General features: G+C 35.0%; 1 protein-coding gene across 1 annotated transcript in view; it reads left to right on the forward strand.

The window, feature by feature from the left end:
* The window catches only part of LOC128161574 (NACHT domain- and WD repeat-containing protein 1-like), a 33,643-nt gene that overhangs the window by 5,977 nt on the left and 6,712 nt on the right, over positions 1-20,954 (forward strand). Inside the window, exons 10-25 of the mRNA XM_052824887.1 lie at positions 653-755; positions 1,054-1,263; positions 2,335-2,662; positions 2,867-3,019; positions 3,440-3,589; positions 4,013-4,226; positions 5,567-5,723; positions 6,064-6,241; positions 7,445-7,792; positions 8,762-8,983; positions 9,113-9,374; positions 10,048-10,171; positions 10,383-10,551; positions 16,219-16,340; positions 16,685-16,916; positions 19,660-19,821. Coding sequence (XP_052680847.1) covers positions 653-755; positions 1,054-1,263; positions 2,335-2,662; positions 2,867-3,019; positions 3,440-3,589; positions 4,013-4,226; positions 5,567-5,723; positions 6,064-6,241; positions 7,445-7,792; positions 8,762-8,983; positions 9,113-9,374; positions 10,048-10,171; positions 10,383-10,551; positions 16,219-16,340; positions 16,685-16,916; positions 19,660-19,821 — 3,134 coding nt within the window. The remainder of the gene's footprint in view (positions 1-652; positions 756-1,053; positions 1,264-2,334; positions 2,663-2,866; positions 3,020-3,439; positions 3,590-4,012; positions 4,227-5,566; positions 5,724-6,063; positions 6,242-7,444; positions 7,793-8,761; positions 8,984-9,112; positions 9,375-10,047; positions 10,172-10,382; positions 10,552-16,218; positions 16,341-16,684; positions 16,917-19,659; positions 19,822-20,954) is intronic.

Raw genomic sequence — 20,954 nt, forward strand, 5'->3', positions numbered from 1 at the left:
TTGTTGACGTTATCACTAGGTAACGTAATTACGTCAGAATTGTAACGACTGTAAAATGTCTGAAGAAATGAAAGCGCTTATGTTTTGCAGTTAGTGTTGCTTTTTTTCTTTTATTATATTTTTATCGGACACTGAGAAAATACTTTTGCGATTTGGATAAATATATATATATATATATATATATATATATATATATATATATATATATATATATATATATATATATATATATGAAAAAAAATCACAACACCGAAATAAACTCAACTAGTTTCATTTTAAATCATCAGAATCCTGATGATTTAAAATGAAACTAGTTGAGTTTATTTCGGTGTTGTGATTTTTTTTCATATAATACTACGTGTGTGGATTTATACTATATATATATATATATATATATATATATATATATATATATATATTATAAATTGCTGTTTGCCACTTTTTATTCGTAGAGTTATGATATTTTGATGTACTTGTTTACGAAAATAGTACAGATCTTGTAGCTCTGTGGGAATTTCGGGTTGACATGCCTAGAACAACCCGGAAAATCCGTTGAGTAACAAATCATTTATTAGTATGGTTTAAATATATGACCGAGAGCATTTTTACTAGATGTTTAATTGTGACAGCTAGAAACGATCCCTGTTGACAGGTTTTTGGGATCGACACAGGATAGTTCCAACGTCGTGTCTCTCCTTCAGTCCATGAACTCCCAGATAGAGAAATATTTTAAGTTAAGGGCTGTCAAATCTCAGGTATTTCCTTACCGAAATTCATACCTTTCTACCTTCTTTACATTTATCAGCTAACAGCAGATTGTATAATTCTGATCATTGATTAAGATATTAATTGTTAATTATTTTTTTGTTTTCATTCTTCCGACAATTTGAAATAGATTTTTTGGTGTGTTTGGAGAGCGCAGGTGAAAGATTAAATCTAGATATGGAATAAAAGTAACATTTTTCTGTCAAGACATTTGAATGTTAAAATCGATGGAAAAAAGCTTTGTTGTATTATTTGTTCACCTTAAAAAGTTTTTAATTATTTTTGAAGGATATAAAAGAGCTGATCAAAACGTATTTACGTTTCTTCGTCCTGAAGAAGAAAACGATTGTGATATTCATAGATTCTATAGATCAGCTTGATAAATCTCATAATGGCCGCCTTGTGTCGTCATGGATACCGAACAATCTGCTGAAGTCCGCCAAAATCATCATGTCCACCATTGATCATCCCGACTTCGGGGTATTTCCTGATATCAAAGTAAGACCATTTGAATTGAAATAGAAAGAATATTTACTATATACTTCGTTCTAGCAATGTGATACGTACTCTTAATTAATAATTTGCTTTGGTTTTTTTGTTACTCATTAGATATAATTTTCGCTCAGTAATGATTGTTTTAATAAATAAATGAATTCTTAATAAATGTTAACAACACGGTTTACACAAGGGAAAAAAATAATATATTTTAGAAAGCCTTTAATGTCATTTTGCCTGTTATAAGGATTCCTACTGATGTTTAGACATGCAGGTATTTTTGTTTGAGAACTTGGAAAAATGGGTCGTTTATAATTTGTCATACTGATATATAACATATTTTTAAATGCTAAGATTTGGAAAAAGAAATACTTCTAATATATTCCAAAAGACTCAAACTATAAAATAACATTTTCTATTTAAAATTGAATTGATGGAAAAAGATATTATATATGAATTATAAAAAAGTTCCGAGATCAGATTTGCTATTTTTCATTGTTATTCTGTGTTTCCCTCTCTGTTTGACGATGGTGGAAATATAAATGTATAACTTGAATTACAATAATTATTTTATACAAATGATGCTTAAAATAGGCTTTTTGGTATCATTCGGTTAGGGAATAAGGAACATTCTTTGATTATCACGAGGTGATAATTTTGGTCGGGGCGTTGTCAAATCCAATAAAGCCCGAAGGACCTTATGATAGATTTGACCACGCTCCGACCGATATTATCACCTCATGATATTCAAAGAATGATTCTTTAATTATTACTAATATTTATGTAATTTTTAGAATGAATATTGGCATATTTATGTGATTTCCGTTTCTTTAAATTATGCAAACCCAGCTTCGTCCCAACAGGACGTTATTTGAACTTATCAGACTGTTAAAAGAAATCGATTCGTAGTGTATCACAGAAAAGGACACTAAATATGTAAATGTTTCTATTTAAAGTAAAATAAAAAAAAACCAATTTATTATATTAACAATTACACAACGTTTTGGGTCCATTTTGGTCCTTAGTTTTTCACTATAAACTACATTAAAACATAAACATGTAAGATTTTTTCAGAGTTTTGTGTCGGAGGATAACTTCATTTCCGTGCCCCTTCTGACGCCGGAGAATCGGATAGACGTCCTTGATCATTGGTTCCAAATAAACAACCGGAAACTGACGGACGAACAGCGGTCCTACGTACTGAGCATGTTCGAGAAGTGCTCCTTACCTCTTTACATCAAACTCTGCTTCCGCAAGGCGATCACGTGGACCTCGTTTCGTCCAATAGAAGAGTGTCAACTGGAAGACACGATTCGTGGATGCATAGACAAGCTGTTCAGGTCTCTTGAAAACAAACATGGAGAGTTATTCGTAGCCAGAGCTCTAGGATACGTTACAGTTGGTATTGATAATTGCGATATCACTTTTATTAAGTCCTATATAATTAAAACTTTACTAGTAAATGGTACCACTTTGATCAACGTTACCACTTGGATCAACTGTACATAACGCTTACCTAAAAAATAAAATCAAAAGCAACTTCTTTCATGATCTTTCATCAATTTTATGTTCATGTGATGTTCAGTCTATTTATTTTTATTTCAAGCGAAACATGGTTTGTCTGAGTTTGAACTGGAGGACATACTGTCTTGTGATGATGACGTATTAAATGACGTGTATCAGTTCTGGACCCCGCCTATTAGACGACTTCCGCCTCTCTTGATCGTGCGCCTGCGTCACGACTTAAATCGATATCTTGGTACAAGCTTGTTCACCTCCCTAGCCTTTTTTTTTTTTTAGAAAATAATGTGAAATGCATGGGTTTTTTCTTTTGGCTCGCTTGCATTTAAAGGCTTACCACATTTATTTGTTGTTTCGAAAACGATTCAACAAACAAATAATATCTAAGTGATAAATAGATCTAATTTAGGTATCTTTTCAAGATATGTTGTTTTATGTACTTCTTGTGTGAAATTGCTTGCTCCAGTTATGTAAAACAAAACGTTGTTTATAATCTTATTTAAATAGAAACGACTTCCCGCTCAATAACGCATAGAACTCGAACCACAAACCATGAAAATTTGCCTCTGAATTAAGTTGTGAACAAAATGGGTTTAAAAAAAGTGGAAGCTAGCGCTTTGTTTTTGTTGTAATTTACCATTTTGTGGACGGTTTTCAGTCAACCGGGGGGACTCCGGTGTACAGATCATGGGCTGGTACCACCGTCAGTTCTGGGAGGCGGCCCAGGACCGCTACACCAATGACAAAGACACCTGCCAGAGGCTCCACGCGGGGATTGCCGACTACTTCATGGGCAGGTGGTCCGGAGGTCAGAAAAACAACTATGATATTTTAAAATTGTCACATTGTGGATGCACATATAAAGTGGATAACAGATGGTGAAATGACTGTGTATTTTTTAATGTCCGTTGACATCAATTTTCGCGGATTTAGAATTTAGGATTCGATGATGCGTATTTACGTAGAAAATGGTTTAAAATTTGTCAATGAAAATGATCGTGCATATATTACTAGGATTAATCGATTAATATTTTTTTCTGCTTAAATAAAATGATATTGAAAGCAACTAAAAATAATGAAACCTCAGTATAGCAAATTCCTGAATTCAAACTAAATGCCATTTAAATCCTAAAAGAAAATGCTAAACCTCTGTAATAATACAAAAATCACCAAACTAAGACATCCCCAGGAAAATGTGTCATAGCTTAAGGTAATTTCCCATCGTTTGCAGACGTTCCAAAGCCATACAAGGATAAACATGGCGAATCAGAAGCCATCCGTTATGTGGCCAGCCAGCCGATACAACTGGGTAACCAGATGAACGAACGGAAACTGAAGAGCCTACCGTACCATCTGGCCATGTCAGAAAACCTGCCAGACCTAAAGAAGGAGTGCCTCCTTAACTTCGACTTCCTCATCCATAAACTTCTCTGTCTGCATACGCAGTAAGATTTCTCAGGACTGCTCTTTATACATCTATAGTCACAGCATATAAAATCTCCTGCAAACTCTCTCAAGTTCTTATTTCAACAATCCATTTGATGTATAAACCAATCCACACTTCACAAAAGTTATGTCCCTTGGTCGCCATCTTTGGGGAAAATTACCCATAGATTTCTAACAGTAGCCTTTGTACATGTAGTTAAAGGTTTATAACTTTGTCAGTTGACATTAAAAACCCGCTTCCGTTCTGTATTTTGATTGCACCAAAATTGGGCAACACACATATTAAAGGAATTAATTAAAAGAACTATATATGAAATTAGTCAAATTTGGCCCCCATAATTCGCTATTTTTAAACTGATTCAGGTGCATTAATTTGCTGTGTTATTTTATAAAAGAGTTGACATAAAATATGTTTTTCGCCTATTTATTTGATTAATATGCACTCACTGGCAGTATAATACGTCAGAAGTGACGCTATTTTTTATAATTCAATCAAAATTAGTCAAAAATTAACATTTTTCTTTTCGTTTTTCGAATGGGAAATATAGAGCGACTCTTTGAACAAGAACGAACTTTTTGTCACTTATAGGTATTGGAGAGATACATCTTTGGTGAAAATATTTTGTTTGTTCAAGCAGTCGCTCAATGTTTCCTTAAAGAAAAACTGCTTCAAAACAAGCCGTTTTATGCTAAAAATGAGAAAATGGCGGGACAAAGTAAACTTTATGATGTCATATTTTTAAATTGTGGGCACTAAAATCAAAATGAAAATTATGAAAACACTTCAAATGTATACTTGTACAAATAAAACAAAGAATTTAGTAAAATGACGATGTTCATTTAAGGGGGCCATTTTAGGATCAAACCATATCTAGTCCTTTCAAAAGATTTCATCACAAAACGCCCAAATGCTTGGTTGCATGAAGAAGGAAAAAGTTGGTTTTTCCCTTTTGACCTTTCGGTTGACCCCGCAAAGAGAAACAACTTTTGCAAAGTGTGGATTAGACTATTGTAGCTTGAAAGTTACTTTAACATTATTAAACGGAAAAAGTCTGTATTGTATATGATCATCATGTGATGTACATGAAAAAATACATATTAATATATGCAATTCCGATCGAGGATTTATCATTTGGATTATAATTCAATTTTACAACAAATCTTTAGCTTCGTTGTCCCATATACAAGTATTTTGCAAGGTGAACATGTTCCATGCTATCAACTGAATGTTAACTGAAAGGTCTGCAAAGGTGTCTAAATCGTAGAGCTACGTGTATCCCATTCAGTCAGAATAACAGACTTATCTTGCCCTAACATTTTGTCGTTGCGCCTTTATCAGGGACTTGTTGGATGACTTTGACCTGACCATCAGTCTGTTCCCAGGGGAGCAGGACTTACGGTCCCTGTCCCAGGCTATCAACATTTCCGCCGCGGCCCTCACCCAGGACCCCCGCCAACTGCCCGGGCACCTGTTGGATCGCCTGGAACACATACAGGTAGGTCGAATGGTCGCTGACCTTGTGTTGACCTACAAATAAAGCAAAAGTAGACTTGCCCTTAGAGTCATTTGGTTTAAATGTAACTACATTGAATATACATGTATGTTAAAATGTGATTTACCTTTCTTCCGAGGAAATATTTTTCATCTTACTCCTTATGTTCATTTGATTGTGTTTCTTGTTTTACTTATGTGCACAATTGTCTCAAACAATAAAAGTATCTATGCTGTAAGAATATTTTTAAAGAAGGATACATTTACCACCTTAAAGCAGTGCTTAACAACGGTCTGAGAGTTAAAGAATCGTATGTTACCTTTTGATTTTCACTCATCCCCAGGGTCTTCAAGATTTTCTGACACAGTGCCGCCAGAGCCCGTACCCCTACCTCCTCTGCTCCCACTTCTTGCTGAAGAAGCCCGGGGGTCAACTGGTCAGGACCCTCACTGGGCACAACTCAGTAATCGATAGCTTAGACCTGCATCAATATCCCGAGGGCAAGCTGGTGGCGCTTACTGGTAATGGATAGTATGCTACATGTACCACAGCACGTTAGAGCACATGGACATCGTATCCCCTCTACACTCCATGACATACATATAAATAATATGTGTATATCATAGAGTGTGGTGAATACGATGCCCCTGTGGTTAAAGTTTTATTTAAAATTGCTGCAAGTAATACATTATGTTATCGGTAATGTCTTATCAAATGCCAAAAGACGTTCTTTTTAAATAAAACAGTACGAAAATTAAAAAAAACCCAAACCTTTAAAAGGATATTTACGTGATCCAGTTTTTCTGAGAAACCCTTGGGCTTCGCATGATTTGATCAAGTGACCTACCAAGTTCATATCGCAGTGAGCCGTTTAACTTTTTAAAACTTGCTGACTGTTTATTTTTATTTAAGGACGTTGTTTACTCAGGGTTTGCGTTCTCAAATCCGGATTGTTAAAATTAAAGTTCAATTTTATGAGTAAAATTTGTTTTCAATACAAAAAGTATTTATGAAATGAATTTTGTTTTCCACTGAAATATTTTTGGTAGAACTGTAATATTTAAAGTTAAGATTTTATTTGTTAGTCAACGTAATTTTGCATATTTTTGGTTGGTTTTATTTTGCTTTTTCGTTTAGATAATCGTATGGCACACACTACAAAAATATTGAAAAATGTCTAAAAATGATAAAAGACACCATACCTCAAAATTTTGATCATTGATCTCATATAGATTTTATGCCAGCAGAGAAAGGTCAATATACTTAGTTTAATACTATAAATGTTTTAGCATTATCATCATTCAGTTTTTTTGTTATATTAAATCAAAAATGGGTAGTGGTTTGAAAACTGATAGAGGAAATTCGGACTAGAATATGAATGAAAACTTATTGCTTTGTATCTATTTAATGTCACTACCATTCATAAACTGTATTTCATTTGTTAAAGAGTTAAGCAGTTTGTATTATTTTCACATTTAAGAAAATCTCAATCATAGGGTAAAATTTATATGGATTTTTCATAACTTTTCAAAAAATATTCAATGACCATTAACTTAAAAACAAGGTCATTGACCTACTTTTTTGAAAGGGAAGAATAGTACTACCATGTAAGATCTATAACACACAATAGTTGGTTTTTCATTATCATCAGTGGAATTTTTTTTCATTCTGAGTAAATATCATCCTAAACCAAACAAACAAATTTTGAGTTTTAAACATTTCAGCGAGTGAGGGAGACAATCTGATAAAGACGTGGGACGTACACGCGGGGAAGGAGATCAAGTCCATTCTCGCCATGCAATCTAAAATATGCAAGGCCGAGTTTGCGGTAGACGGAGAAATCTTCCTTCAGGTGTACCAGGATAAAATATATGGATGCAATTCAGGTGGGGACGTCAAGTATACCATTGAGTTTCCAGCCATTGCGGTAACAACTGCGGGCCACAAACAAAGCTACATAGTTGCCATTGGTGAAAAGGAATTCGTCTTATGGGATGCTACGACCGGAAGTGAATTGAAACGTAAAGAATTGCCACCCAAACTCAAACCCAACAGCCTGGAGTGCATTTCCGGTAATTTGTTTTTATTTTTTACGAATTTAAGTGCAACTGTGATTAGTGAAGAGGATAAAATGCAGTTCGGATAGGTTCTTGTAACTGGGTCAACCATGTTAAATGAGATAATATTAAATGTCAACTTTTCAATCTTAAAATTAAGTATATGCTGGATCGACCTCTTCATTGTGTAGGGAAAGCTGCCATTCCGATTTTTGTTTGATAGAGGCATATTTTTTTTTTTTATATAAATCTAACTTTTGGGGGGAAAAATCATTATACCCTTTGAAATCTAAAATTCTCCAGCTTTAAGTCCTGTCGAGATTACTGGTAGTCGAGGGGTAGCGTAGTTATAATAGATTGTAACCGTGTCCCACTTTTTTTTTTTATAGGATTCGAATCCTAAAACAATTCGAATTCTTTTTATACATTTTTCTTCTAATCGCATGACAAAATAATGTAATGCTAATAGTAAAATTAAAATAAATAGATAATTTAAGAATGTCAGAATAAAGTTATTCAAGCATATGATAAACGCTAGTTAATGTAATAGTTTGCATGCGCCTTGAATTTTTTTACTTACTGTGTGAAGTCCCCGTTTTAAATTTGAATTATGATAAAACATTTTCTTCTAACATGTATCAAGGGATTTTAAAACATTTTTATGTACGTATCACTTCAATGATACATGTACAAGTTGTAAAAAGCAAAAAAAAAAAAAAAAACCAAACATAAAACCATTCAAAATATCTAGATATTTAAGAAACATGGGATGATATAATTACAACTGCCTACACGGAACACACCCATTATGTAAATATATACGTCTACGTAATGTGTCGATATTTAGATATGACTCTTCAAGTCATACGGATATTCAAAGGCTCTTTCAGGGTCAGGGAATATTTCAGCTTTTTTGCAACATCCTCTTATGCATTTTATTGTTGGGTCTAAATTAAGTAACTGATTTTGAAATCATTTTCCTAGGATCTGAAAATTTTGTTGCATTTACGGGTGAGATTATGGGATGTCTTTGTGTGTATAATGTGAGAGAAGATACATTTTCCCGTGTCGTGAAGATGAAAGATAATGAAGCCATCAACAGCATGGCGATAACGTCTGACGAGACCCACATCATCATCCACATAGGCTTGGACAATGTGGTGTTGGTGGATATTGCAAATCTGAATGAAATACGAACTCTTGAAGGTAACTTAAAACACTCCGCCACCTTCCGCCGTAGATAACCGTTCATTCGCAACTGATCGGGTACCTGATAAATCGATCGGTTTAAGACTAAACAATTTTAGAAGATCATTAATGTCTATTTTGTTTCAGCTCTAAAACATTTGCTTCGTCTCGACAAGGTTTACTCTCTGTACGGATCCATGGTAGTCTGTAACGATAAAATTGTCTGTATATCAAACGAAACGGGCAGCGACGTGTCTTCCCATTTCCCGCACTCAATCTCTCTGGTGGATGTAAGGACATGTGACCTAAAGCTGTTCGTTACCCGGTCCCAGGATAACATCCTCAGGGTGTGGGACAGAGCGAGGAAGGACGTCCAAAACAAACTTCCGCAACAGAGCAACAGAATCAGGTCACAGTCGTATTATTGCAATCATAGTTATGTTTGTAACGAGCAATTCCAATGGTTACATCAAAACGCTTCAAGTTTGTTTTAGCTGGCTGTATTTTGTTGTTGTTGTTTTTACACCTATCTACATGCAATAAGATATGGCAATCTTTATTTAATACAGTCCATCATTTACGTCTGTATTCTTCTAATTTCAATGTTTTTAAGCAATATTTATGGGGGGAAATGGTTAAACTAAACTCGACTCAACGATAGTTCTAAGCGAATTATCTTATCATCTAAAATCAAGTTGAATTCGATTTATTTTTTATCTTTATTGACGTTTCCAATATAAACCATCTTAATGAATTTGTACTTTTGTCATACTCTCCGTATAAAAAGTTAGGGTATGTCGTGGAGGACATCATTTTCATTTTTTGGTATATATTTCAACTATTACACTCGTATTTACATATTAAATCTATAAATGTGTTTAGACATAAAGAGAGGGAAGTGAGAACAAAGGACAAAATCCTCTTATTGCAACGGAAAAACAATAAGGCAACATTACTTTAAAAAAAAATTTTTATGGAATGTCTTTGATAATTGAGCAAAGTGATAGAATAACGACAAACTTTTTTTATATACAGACTAACAGTACATTTTCTGTCATTGCTGATTTACTTTACTTATTTAGAAAAATCATCTCAATGGAGAACCCCCGTTACGCACTCATACGTCGCCAGGATAAAGCACAGACAACGGGTATATATGAAATCTATGATCTCCTTGAAGACGACGTCATCAAACGGATTGCTCTGGTAAGTGATTTGATGCATTGAATTTACACGTAAAAATGCAGCGAAATGATAAAAATATGCATTGTTTTGCTTATAAAGCAAGATGAATGTATTGATATTTACAATTACTTGAATTTTATGAGGAGAGGAACTTGTAAGTTGTAAGAACATTTTTCCCAATCCTTTCGATTTTGATCAATAAAACGTGTGTAAATCAATGAATTTCGTTTAGGACACCAATGTTTCTGAAGAGGTTCTCCTGGACGATGACGACACACTTATAGTGAGCACAAAAAAAGACAAACTGAAGGCCATATCCCTGGAAACAGCTACTATTGTTACAGAATTTGAGGGATTCTTAGCTCCGTTTTATGAAGTGCGGGCTATTAATGGGGGCAATGGTTAGCAACATAAAGCAATGATGAATGCGATACCATTTTACCGTAAAGCTCACCTGGAACGGGAGGTCATGAGGGCGCCTCTGATCAACCCTTGTCAGTCATCTGTGTTCTTTTCACACTTCAAACTTATTCTCTCTTGCCACTAGGACAAATAAATTTGGTACAAATCACTCTTTTATCAAGGGAATTGTCGCGTATCAAGGTGAAATATTTAACACTTTTCGAAAAGAAAAAGAATCACATGGGATGTGTCAATTGACGTTTAAAAATATTCTCAAAACCATGGCATCAGAAATCCCAATTTTTACCAAAAAATATTTACATTTTTCAGTGCCCTTGCCTGTGATTACACTACATATTGATTTGTACTATACAGTCTAATAATTTCAAATGACGTGTAATTGAAGCGCAAGCATGGTTTGCTTATTTACATTCAAATATTTAATCGTACATTTACAGTTGCTGAAAGAACAGGGACGTACAAGGCGTTGTATATCCCCCACTCTTAGCAATGAAGACGACAGAATTTCAATTTAAGTTAAAACATTAATTTTTGAGTTGTATGCATTGTTTTTATCATAAATTCCACGATGGGAGTCAATATTGTACTTTCATTCTATAAACACAACAGGTATATGTTTCCAAATTAAACTGCACATAGTTTTTTGCCTATATCTTGGATCATTCGCTGTACTTAATTGTAAAATACGGTATGAATGGGTCCTGACTCCATCCTAAAAGTACTTTTATTTAAAGAATAATTTTATTTGATTTTTATTATTGATTTATTAAGATGGAGTCTAGACCCATAATGGGTCAAATTTGTGATTTTCACCAAAAACGTTTTACTTTATAAATTATTGTCAAAGAGTTAAATTTATTAACCTGAACTCAAATGTGTCAACGTAGCTCACTATGATAAGCGGAGGCTCGTAGTCCATCCTTCTCAATGGAGATGGTGTTCGAATCGTATAGACGGCGTTTTAATTTTAATTCATTTGCTTTTAAGTAAAATATGTTTTGCTTTTTTATTGGATTATTATGAAAAAGATTTGTAATACCATTTATATAATGACATCAATTACGTAATATTCATGTTCTGTACATACAATGTCGGATAAATATAGTGCTAGCACGATATGTGGTCGTGCTGTAATGCGTAGAAAGCATCAAATTAAACAAAGAAGATAAGTACCAAGTACATTTATTAATGTATATGATTTATTTGTCAGAGAATGCAGTTCTATATTATACATGTACATGTACTGATGCACAATTTCAAATGTAAAGATTTTTTTATGTTCATGTGCGATTTCAATATCCTGGGTACGGGGGATTTGTCAGGCCTTGTACGCTCTTGTCCTTTATATTAATATAAGTTAAAAGAAATAATTCTTTGAAAATTATGAGGTGATAATTAGGGCCTCGCTCTGAGGGCGCCAAAGATATCAGTCCGTCTGTCTGTCCGTCCGAAATTGCTTGTCGGAGCATATCTTCTCTCCCCTTGGCCCAATCTGGCTAATACTTCACCAACAAAGTGCCTTTGGGTAAAGGGTGTGCAGTGACCTTGAACTATGTTTCTAAGTCTAAGGTTAAGGTCATTGCAGAATTATCAATAAAATATTGACGGGGCATATCTTCTCTCCCGTTGGACCAATCTAGCACATATTCATTCACATAGTGTCTAGGGTGTGCAGTAACTTTGAACAAAGTTTTAGGTCATGGCCAAGGTCATATAGGACCGCGCAAAAATTATTTTTTCAGAGCATAAATACTTTCCATCTAGCCCAATTTGGCTCATACATCAAATAAACAGACCTTATGAATATCGGGTGTGTAATGACCTAGATGCAGGTCCAGCTTTCTGTCTGAAAAAAGTTTTCAGAGCCGTTAATTGCAGATTTTAGCTGACCTGAGCTGAAAGCTCAAGTGAGCTATTTTGATCACATTTTGTCTGTCGTCCGTCTGTCTGTCCGTCCGTCCGTCTGTAAACTTTTCACATTTTCAACATCTTCTCAAGAACCACTGGGCCAATTTCAACCAAACTTAGCAAAAAGCATCCTTAGCTTAAGGGGATTTAAAGTTGTGAAAATCAAGGACAACGCCCTTTAGCAAAGGGAGATAATTAGGAATTTATGAAAATTTTTGAGAAATTTCAAAAATCTTCTCCTCATGAACCATAAGACCAGGAAAGCTGAAACTTGTGTGGAAGTATCCTCAGGTAGTGTAGATTCAAAGTTGTGAAAATCATGACCCCCGGGGTAGGGTGGGGCCACAATGGGGGGTCGAAGTTTAAAATGAATATATAGAGTAAATCTTTAAAAATCTTCTTCTCAGAAACTAATCAGCCAGGAAAGCTGACACTTGTGTGGAAGCATCCTCAGGTAGTGTAGATTCAAAGTTGTGGAAATCATGACCCCCACGGGTAGGGTGGGGCCACAATGGGGGGTCGAAGTTTTACATAGGAATATATAGAGTAAATGTTTAAGAATCTTCTTCTCAGAAACTTATTAGCCTGGAAAGCTGACACTTGTGTGGAAGTATTCTCAGGTAGTGTAGATTCAAAGTTGTGAAAATCATGATCCCCGGGGGTAGGATGGGGCCACAATGGGGGATTTAAGTTTAACATAGGAATATATAGAGTAAATCTTTAAAAATCTTCTTCTCAGAAACTAATCAGCCAGGAAAGCTGACACTTGTGTGGAAGCATCCTCAGGTAGTGTAGACTCAAAGTTGTGAAAATCATGACCCCCACGGGTAGGGTGGGGCCACAATGGGGGGGTCGAAGTTTTACATAGGAATATATAGAGTAAATTTTTAAAAATCTTCTTCTCAGAAACTTATTAGCCTGGAAAGCTGACACTTGTGTGGAAGCATTCTCAGGTAGTGTAGATTCAAAGTTGTGAAAATCATGATCCCCGGGGGTAGGATGGGGCCACAATGGGGGATTTAAGTTTAACATAGGAATATATAGAGTAAATCTTTAAAAATCTTCTTCTCAGAAACTAATCAGCCAGGAAAGCTAACACTTGTGTGGAAGCATCCTCTGGTAATGTAGATTCCAAGTTGTGAAAATCATGACCCCCAGGGGTAGGGTTGGGCTACAATGGAGGTCGAAGTTTAACATATGAATATATCGGGTAAATCTTTTAAAATCTTTTTCTCAGAAACTAACCAGCCAGGAAAGCTAACACTTGTGTGGAAGCATCCTCTGGTAGTGTAGATTCAAAGTTGTGAAAATCATGACCCCCACGGGTAGGGTGGGGCCACAATGGGGGGGTCGAAGTTTTACATAGGAATATATAGAGTAAATTTTTAAAAATCTTCTTCTCAGAAACTTATTAGCCTGGAAAGCTGACACTTGTGTGGAAGCATTCTCAGGTAGTGTAGATTCAAAGTTGTGAAAATCATGATCCCCGGGGGTAGGATGGGGCCACAATGGGGGATTTAAGTTTAACATAGGAATATATAGAGTAAATCTTTAAAAATCTTCTTCTCAGAAACTAATCAGCCAGGAAAGCTAACACTTGTGTGGAAGCATCCTCTGGTAATGTAGATTCCAAGTTGTGAAAATCATGACCCCCAGGGGTAGGGTTGGGCTACAATGGAGGTCGAAGTTTAACATATGAATATATCGGGTAAATCTTTTAAAATCTTTTTCTCAGAAACTAACCAGCCAGGAAAGCTAACACTTGTGTGGAAGCATCCTCTGGTAGGGTAGATTCAAAGTTGTGAAAATCATGACCCCCGGGCGGTGGGGTGGGGCCATAATGGGGGGGTCGAAATTTTTCATACATGTATGAATATATAGAGTAAATCTTTAAAAGTCTTCTTCTCAGAAACTAATCACCCAAGAAACCTGAAACTTGTGTGGAAGCATCCTCAGGTAGTGTCGATTCAAAGTTGTGAAAATAAGGACCCCCGGGGGTAGGGTGGGGCCACAATGGGGGTTTTAAGTTTTACATATGAATATATAGAGTAAATCTTTAAAAATCTTGTTCTCAGAAACTGATCAGCCAGGAAAGCTCAAACTTGTGTGAAGGCATCCTCAGATAATGTAGAAACAAAGTTAGGAAAATCATGACTCCCTGGGGTAGGGTTGGGCTACAATGGGGCGGGGGAGTCGAAATTTTACATAAGAATATACAGAGTAAATTTTAAAAAATCTTCTTCTCAGAAACTAATCAGCCAGGAAAGCTGAAACTTGTTTGGAAGCATCCTCAGGTAGTGTAGATTCAAAGTTGTGAAAATCATGACCACCGGGGGTAGTGTGGGGCCACAATGGGGGGGGGGTCTAATTTTAACATAGGAATATATAGAGTAAATTTTTAAAAATCTTCTCAGAAACTAATCAGCCAGGAAAGCTGAAATTTTTGTGAAAGCATCCTCAGGTAATGTAGATTCAAAGTTGTGAAAATCATGATCCCCAGGGGTAGGGTGGGGCCACAATGGGGGGGTCAAAGTTTATCAAAGGAATATATAGGGTAAATCTTTAAAAATCTCAGAAACTAATCAGTCAGATGATTCTTTATAATTGTTAAGACTTTGGCCCCAGGACAATTCTTCGGCCTCACAAGAATGTTCAGAGTTTGATGTAGGTTTATATCCCATATATTTAATTATTGTTAAGGATCTTTTTGAGAACTGCAATGCTCAACATATGATATGACTATAAAATCATCCTGTTAGAAAAGGAACTAATGATTGTAAACATAAAAATATTCAGGGGAAAAATGGATTTTATTTATTCAGGATCTACATGAATTATTGTACATTGTCCAGATAGTTTGTATTATGACTCCATTAAGCTGATTTTATCATACCTATTGTTCCTGAGATGAGCGATGTGGCCCATGGGCCTCTTGTTTACTGTGGGAGGCACTGTAGCTCCCAGGTCGTCCATCCGATTTTTTTCAGACTAGGAGCTACAGACCTGCAGCTAGTAGTGACCTTGAACAAATATTTAAAGTCAAAAGTAAAGGTCATAGCAAAATCCTTGTCCGGGGCATATCTTCTCTCCCTTTCCTTCAATCTGGCTCGTACTTCACTCACATAGTGCCTTTGATTAAAAGTAGCATATATATACTCTCCACTTAGTCCTTTTTGGCTAATACTTTTCTTAAACAGAGCTTTTTGGTTAATGGCGTGCAGTGACCTTCAACCAAGTCAACGTGAAGGCCAAAGCAGATTTATAACCAGTTTTAGACCATAGATTATTTCCTATTTGGTTAATTGTTCAGATTGAACAAAACTGCTTGTATGTAGTAATGAGATTGAATTAGACGTTCTATGCCAGGGGGATATTTTCTAAGTAATAGGTCAAGGTCAAAGCAAAATTCTCTGAAATTCTTTCATCATATAGATTCTGTATATGACTATTTAAAACAATACTAAAATCATTTTCTAAATTTTACGTTATACAATTCAAGAAAACGTGTGATGTTAAAAATGTATTATGCAAGCTCTCTGATATCTATGGAGATGCATTCTTATTTTTTTTTTTTTTTACAAAATGTTCACCGCCTTTTCCTCTCCACATTTCGTGTTTCGTGATAAAAATCTATAAAAAGACACAAGAAAAATTACTCAGGTTAACAATGTGGCTTATTTACTTTTTATTATATAGATTTTGATATTGCCATTGAAATGTTGTTTTTATTATTTTAGAAATAGTTACGCAGACACGAGGGAGACAAAACCTGAAATGTTTCGATGCAAAAACTGGAAAAGTGACAAAAATCATCCAATTATCAACATCTGATAAAAAATATCTTGTTGAAACATTTGTGGTATGAAATATTTATTATGCCCCCCCCCCCCCCCCCCCACAAAAAAAGACAAGACACTCGGGATTTTTCTTAAATGCAATAAATCTTGAATCCTAAAACGCAAGTTCAAATGTGTTATTTTTCTAAGCCAGTGAAAACAGTTTATAAAGTTATTTTATGGCATGTGTTGTAAATACGCCTCGACATCCTAACTTTTGAAAGAAAAACATTATTAAAATTCATTGAAAAACGTACACTTTTTATACTTCGCTTTGTTTTGTCATTTTATGCAGCAACATCGAAGTTTCGTTTCGTGGTTACAATTTTTAACAGTTTGAATGAATTTATATATGTTTTACATGTAGGCTTCTTCCGATGGACAGATTATTGCTTGCGTTACCGAAGATGAAACGTTTCTAGTCTGCGATGCAGAGAAGAAAAGAGTGATAAAGACATTGCGAGACAAAGATATTGGAAAAGATGTTAGTGATATCGGGTTGGAAATCGACATTTCTAGAAACGGGATGTACGTTATAGGGTCAGTACAACTGAAACGGCCCAACGTAACAACTCCTTTTGTTTGGAACAAGGAAGAAGGTATAATTGGTTTTAATGTTAGCTGAAGCTAATTAATCGCATTAACTTTTCGATGATTTGCACTAGATGCACTGCGAAAATTAAAACCAATATTTACGGGGAAAATTACAGGAAAAAATATAAACTATGAGAAAATATTGATTGTTTCACACTGAAGCAAAATTTATTATATAATTAGACACGATCTCGTTGCGAACAACAAGTGGTTCTTCCGTTTGATTATAAAAAAATGATATGGTTAAATCAAAATGTTGGTACCAGGTACTATATTAACTTCTGTCAAACTAATTTTTTGATCTACGCTTCAATATTGAGATTTCCGGAAAAGGTCATTTTAAAACTGCAATATCTCTGCAATGCGTTCTCCGATTCTAAAACGATTTTTAGTTTTGTATTCAGGACAAAAATGTCTACAAAACGTATATGCTTAAAAAAATCCAAAAATTGAAATTTTGGAATCACTTCCGGTGTCGACTGGAAGTGACGGACGACCAGCTCATATTAAAATTTGATAAGTTTAAAACATATTCTAATGAAAAGAAATTGTAAATTTTTTTATCTGAAAATTTTTTTAAAACACGGTTTAAAAAAAATGCTGTTTAAGCGGACCTGATCGGCACTAAGAATTCAAAAATAAATTATTCCTGAAAATTTCAATGTTCTATCTTAAATCGTATTTGAAAAAAAGGGAGCACACAGTCACTTTTAAAAAAAGAAAAAAGAATATAACGGCCGACCGGAAGTGACGTCATCAACAAAAATGTTCGTGTTAAAAGATCTTGATATTTTGTATTATTCCAAAAAATTTCATAAAAATTCATAGCATATTCGAGATATTTGAGTTTTTAATGTGCCTCACTACACTTTGAAATTGTTTCTCAAATCAGCAGAAAATTACTTTATTATGATAGAAAGCATGATGGATAAGAAGTATATATGTCAAATAGGCGAAAAAATGCGAAACTTTAGAAAAAAATTATATCTTTAAAAATTTCATTCAGTTAACATAAACAAAAGCCCCAGGTGGATTCGAACTCATGACCTGTGGTTCACAAGCCGGATACTTTAATCACTGAGCTATGACGATATACATCAGAATCGATTGATACAAACAGTTTAACAAAACATTTTAATCGCCATCTTGTGACATAGTGTCTTAAAAAGTATAAGTCTCGGTGTAGTGAAGTACCTTAAACAAGATATCTGTGAGCCAATGCTCACTAGTGATACCCCCGCTCTGATGTGAATATGCAAAATAAGCGAAGTCGACATTTAACAGAAAGCTGACAACCGATTGGTACAAAAATACTAGTATATCCCACAATATGGCATGCCAAAACAAATAGAATGTAAAAAAAGCATCTGCGATAAATAGCTGCTTAGAAATCTTTGAGGAAAATTTGTTTGAAAATTTTGGCAAAAATAAACAACGTACTCATTAAACAGGAAGTTGACGTCCGATTGGTACAAAAATACATCCCACGATATAACATGCCTATACAAATACTGTGTAAAAATTTCAAGCATCTGCGATAAACATTTGCTGAGAAATCTTTGACGAAAATTTGTTTGAAAATTTTTGCTAAAAATAACAAAGTCGTCATTTAACAGGAAGTTGACGTCCGATTGGTACAAAAATACATCCCACGATATGGCATGCCTAAACAAATACTGTGTAAACATTTCAATAAAAAGTTGCTGAGAATTCTTTGACAAAAAATTGTTTGAAATTTTTTGCTAAAAGAAAACAAAGTCGTCATTTAACAGGAAGTTGACGTCTGATTAGTACAAAAGTATATCCCACGATATGGCATGCCAAAACAAATAGTGTGTAAAAATTTCAAGCATCTGCGATAAATAGTTGCTGAGAAATCTTAAAAATAAGCAAAGTCGTCATTTAACAGGAATTTGACGTCCGATTGGTACAAAAATATATCCCATGATATGCCATGCCTATACAAACACTGTGTAAAAATGTCAAGCATCTGCGATAAATAGTTGCTGAGATAAATGCGACAGAAATTTTTGCTATGGACGGAGAGACGGACAGCCAGACAGACACACAAGGGTAAAACAGTATACCCCCTTTCCTCCGGAGCGGGGGTATGAAAAATAATAAGAAAAAGAAGAATAATAATAGTAGTTAAAAAAAAGAGAAAAAGAAACCTAACAAACCTAACAAAAACGTTGGAAACGGAACACCCTAAAGAGTGACTGCTTGGGAGGGTAACTGTTGAAATTGACACCCCTCGAAAACCACTGTCAACCGACGCGAAGCGGAGGTTGACAATGGTTTTCGAGGGGTGTCAATTTCAACAGTTATCCTTCCAAACAGGCACATTTATTTTATCATACTGAATGTCTTAATTTTAGAGAAAATTTCACTGCTTTTAAATAGAAATGAAGTTAATTTTACGGCGAACTGTACGCGCATAATTTACGCGCAAGTAACAATTCGTTGTGTCACCTGTTGCCAAGTTTGTTGCTAAGGCTTAGGGTAATAGAACGGATTATCAACTGCGTCTAAACCAATCAGATTTCAGTATTTAACATAAAAGTATAATAATGCAATATTTCAGTATTTAATATAAAATTACAATAATGCAATATGTTAAGTTTTTTTTTAGAAAGGCTTATTACCCTTAAGCACACAAAAATTCATGATTATTTTTAAACAATAAAAACAAAATCAACAAATATTACCACCACAGACGGATTTGAACATTAAGCTTTATGTTTACAGAGACATGCTCGATCCTTTTCGATGAAGAAGAACTCAAGTCCTACAAACAGCAGGGCAAGTCAATGAATGATTTGGAAATGTATAACACAAAGGTGATAAAAGACGAGCTGCTAGCCGTGGGGTACATGGATGGAGCCATCAGACTCTGGGACCTCAAACTCGGTCAGTACTGCAGTAAAGTATACTGTATACAGGGAAATATCGCCCCCGCTTTATTTTCGCCCCTTTCGCTTTCGTTATCAGCCGACGAATGTAAAACTGGGCGAATTTCAATGTCTCAAATTATCTTTCTTAACACACAACTGTGTCTGGGCAAATTCAAGACGGGGCGAAGTTGCTTGCGAGTGTAAAAGGGCGAACATTACACGGGGAGAAAATAACCCTGTTTACTAACTAGTATGTAGTTATTTTCCCCACATTACCTGTATGTGAGGGGTTATTTTTGCCCCTCTTCACTTCACAGACTAGCCCCGTCTTGAATTCGTTTAGACGGTTGTGTGATAGATACTCTATTTAGCAAAATAATTTATTTTTTAGCTCACCTGAGCTGAAAGCTCAAGTGAGCTATTCTGATCACATTTTGTCCGTCGTCCGTCTGTCCGTCCGTCTGTCCGTCAGTAAACTTTTTACATTTTGAACTTCTTCTCTAAAACCGCTTATCCAATTTCAACCAAATTTGGCACAAAGCATCCTTATGGGAGGGCGAATATAAATTGCAGAAATAAAAGTTTGATCTGTATTCAAAGCGGCGAAAACCTTGAAACTGTAGAAAAAGGGGGGTGCATTTTTAAAAACCTTCTTCTCAAGAACTACCGAAGCAAATTCAACCTAGTTTAGCATAAATTATCCTTATGGGAAGGAAAATATAAATTGTAAAAATTAAGTGGTAATTCTGTTTCAAATCTGAGTTATTACGAAAATAATAATAAAGGAAATGCGTGTTTCAATGAGTTTAATAGCTTCGGGTTCGGCATCCGGTAAAATGATTCCATACTTCTAAAACGAGGTTCTTTGTTTAAAGCAGCCATGACATTATACGAAAAAGGGTCGATCTGACTATGATGAATTTGCTTGTTGTGCAACAGTTCGCGTATGAAGGGAAATTTTGAAACATACAAAATATATTGGTGCCGATTTTGTGAAGTAAATTGAGGCTAAATATTTCAATGCATTGACAGTTTTCACACATGACGTTGGTGTTAGCTTGTTCTGATTTTCGTTTCGTTCTCATTATGCTTTGTAACCTGGAAACTATCGTCTGTATTTCGTGATTTTTACGTATCAAATCAAACAGA

The sequence above is a fragment of the Crassostrea angulata genome, chromosome 8, assembly GCF_025612915.1.
Source record: "Crassostrea angulata isolate pt1a10 chromosome 8, ASM2561291v2, whole genome shotgun sequence".
In the NCBI taxonomy this organism is placed as follows: Eukaryota; Metazoa; Mollusca; class Bivalvia; order Ostreida; family Ostreidae; genus Magallana; species Magallana angulata.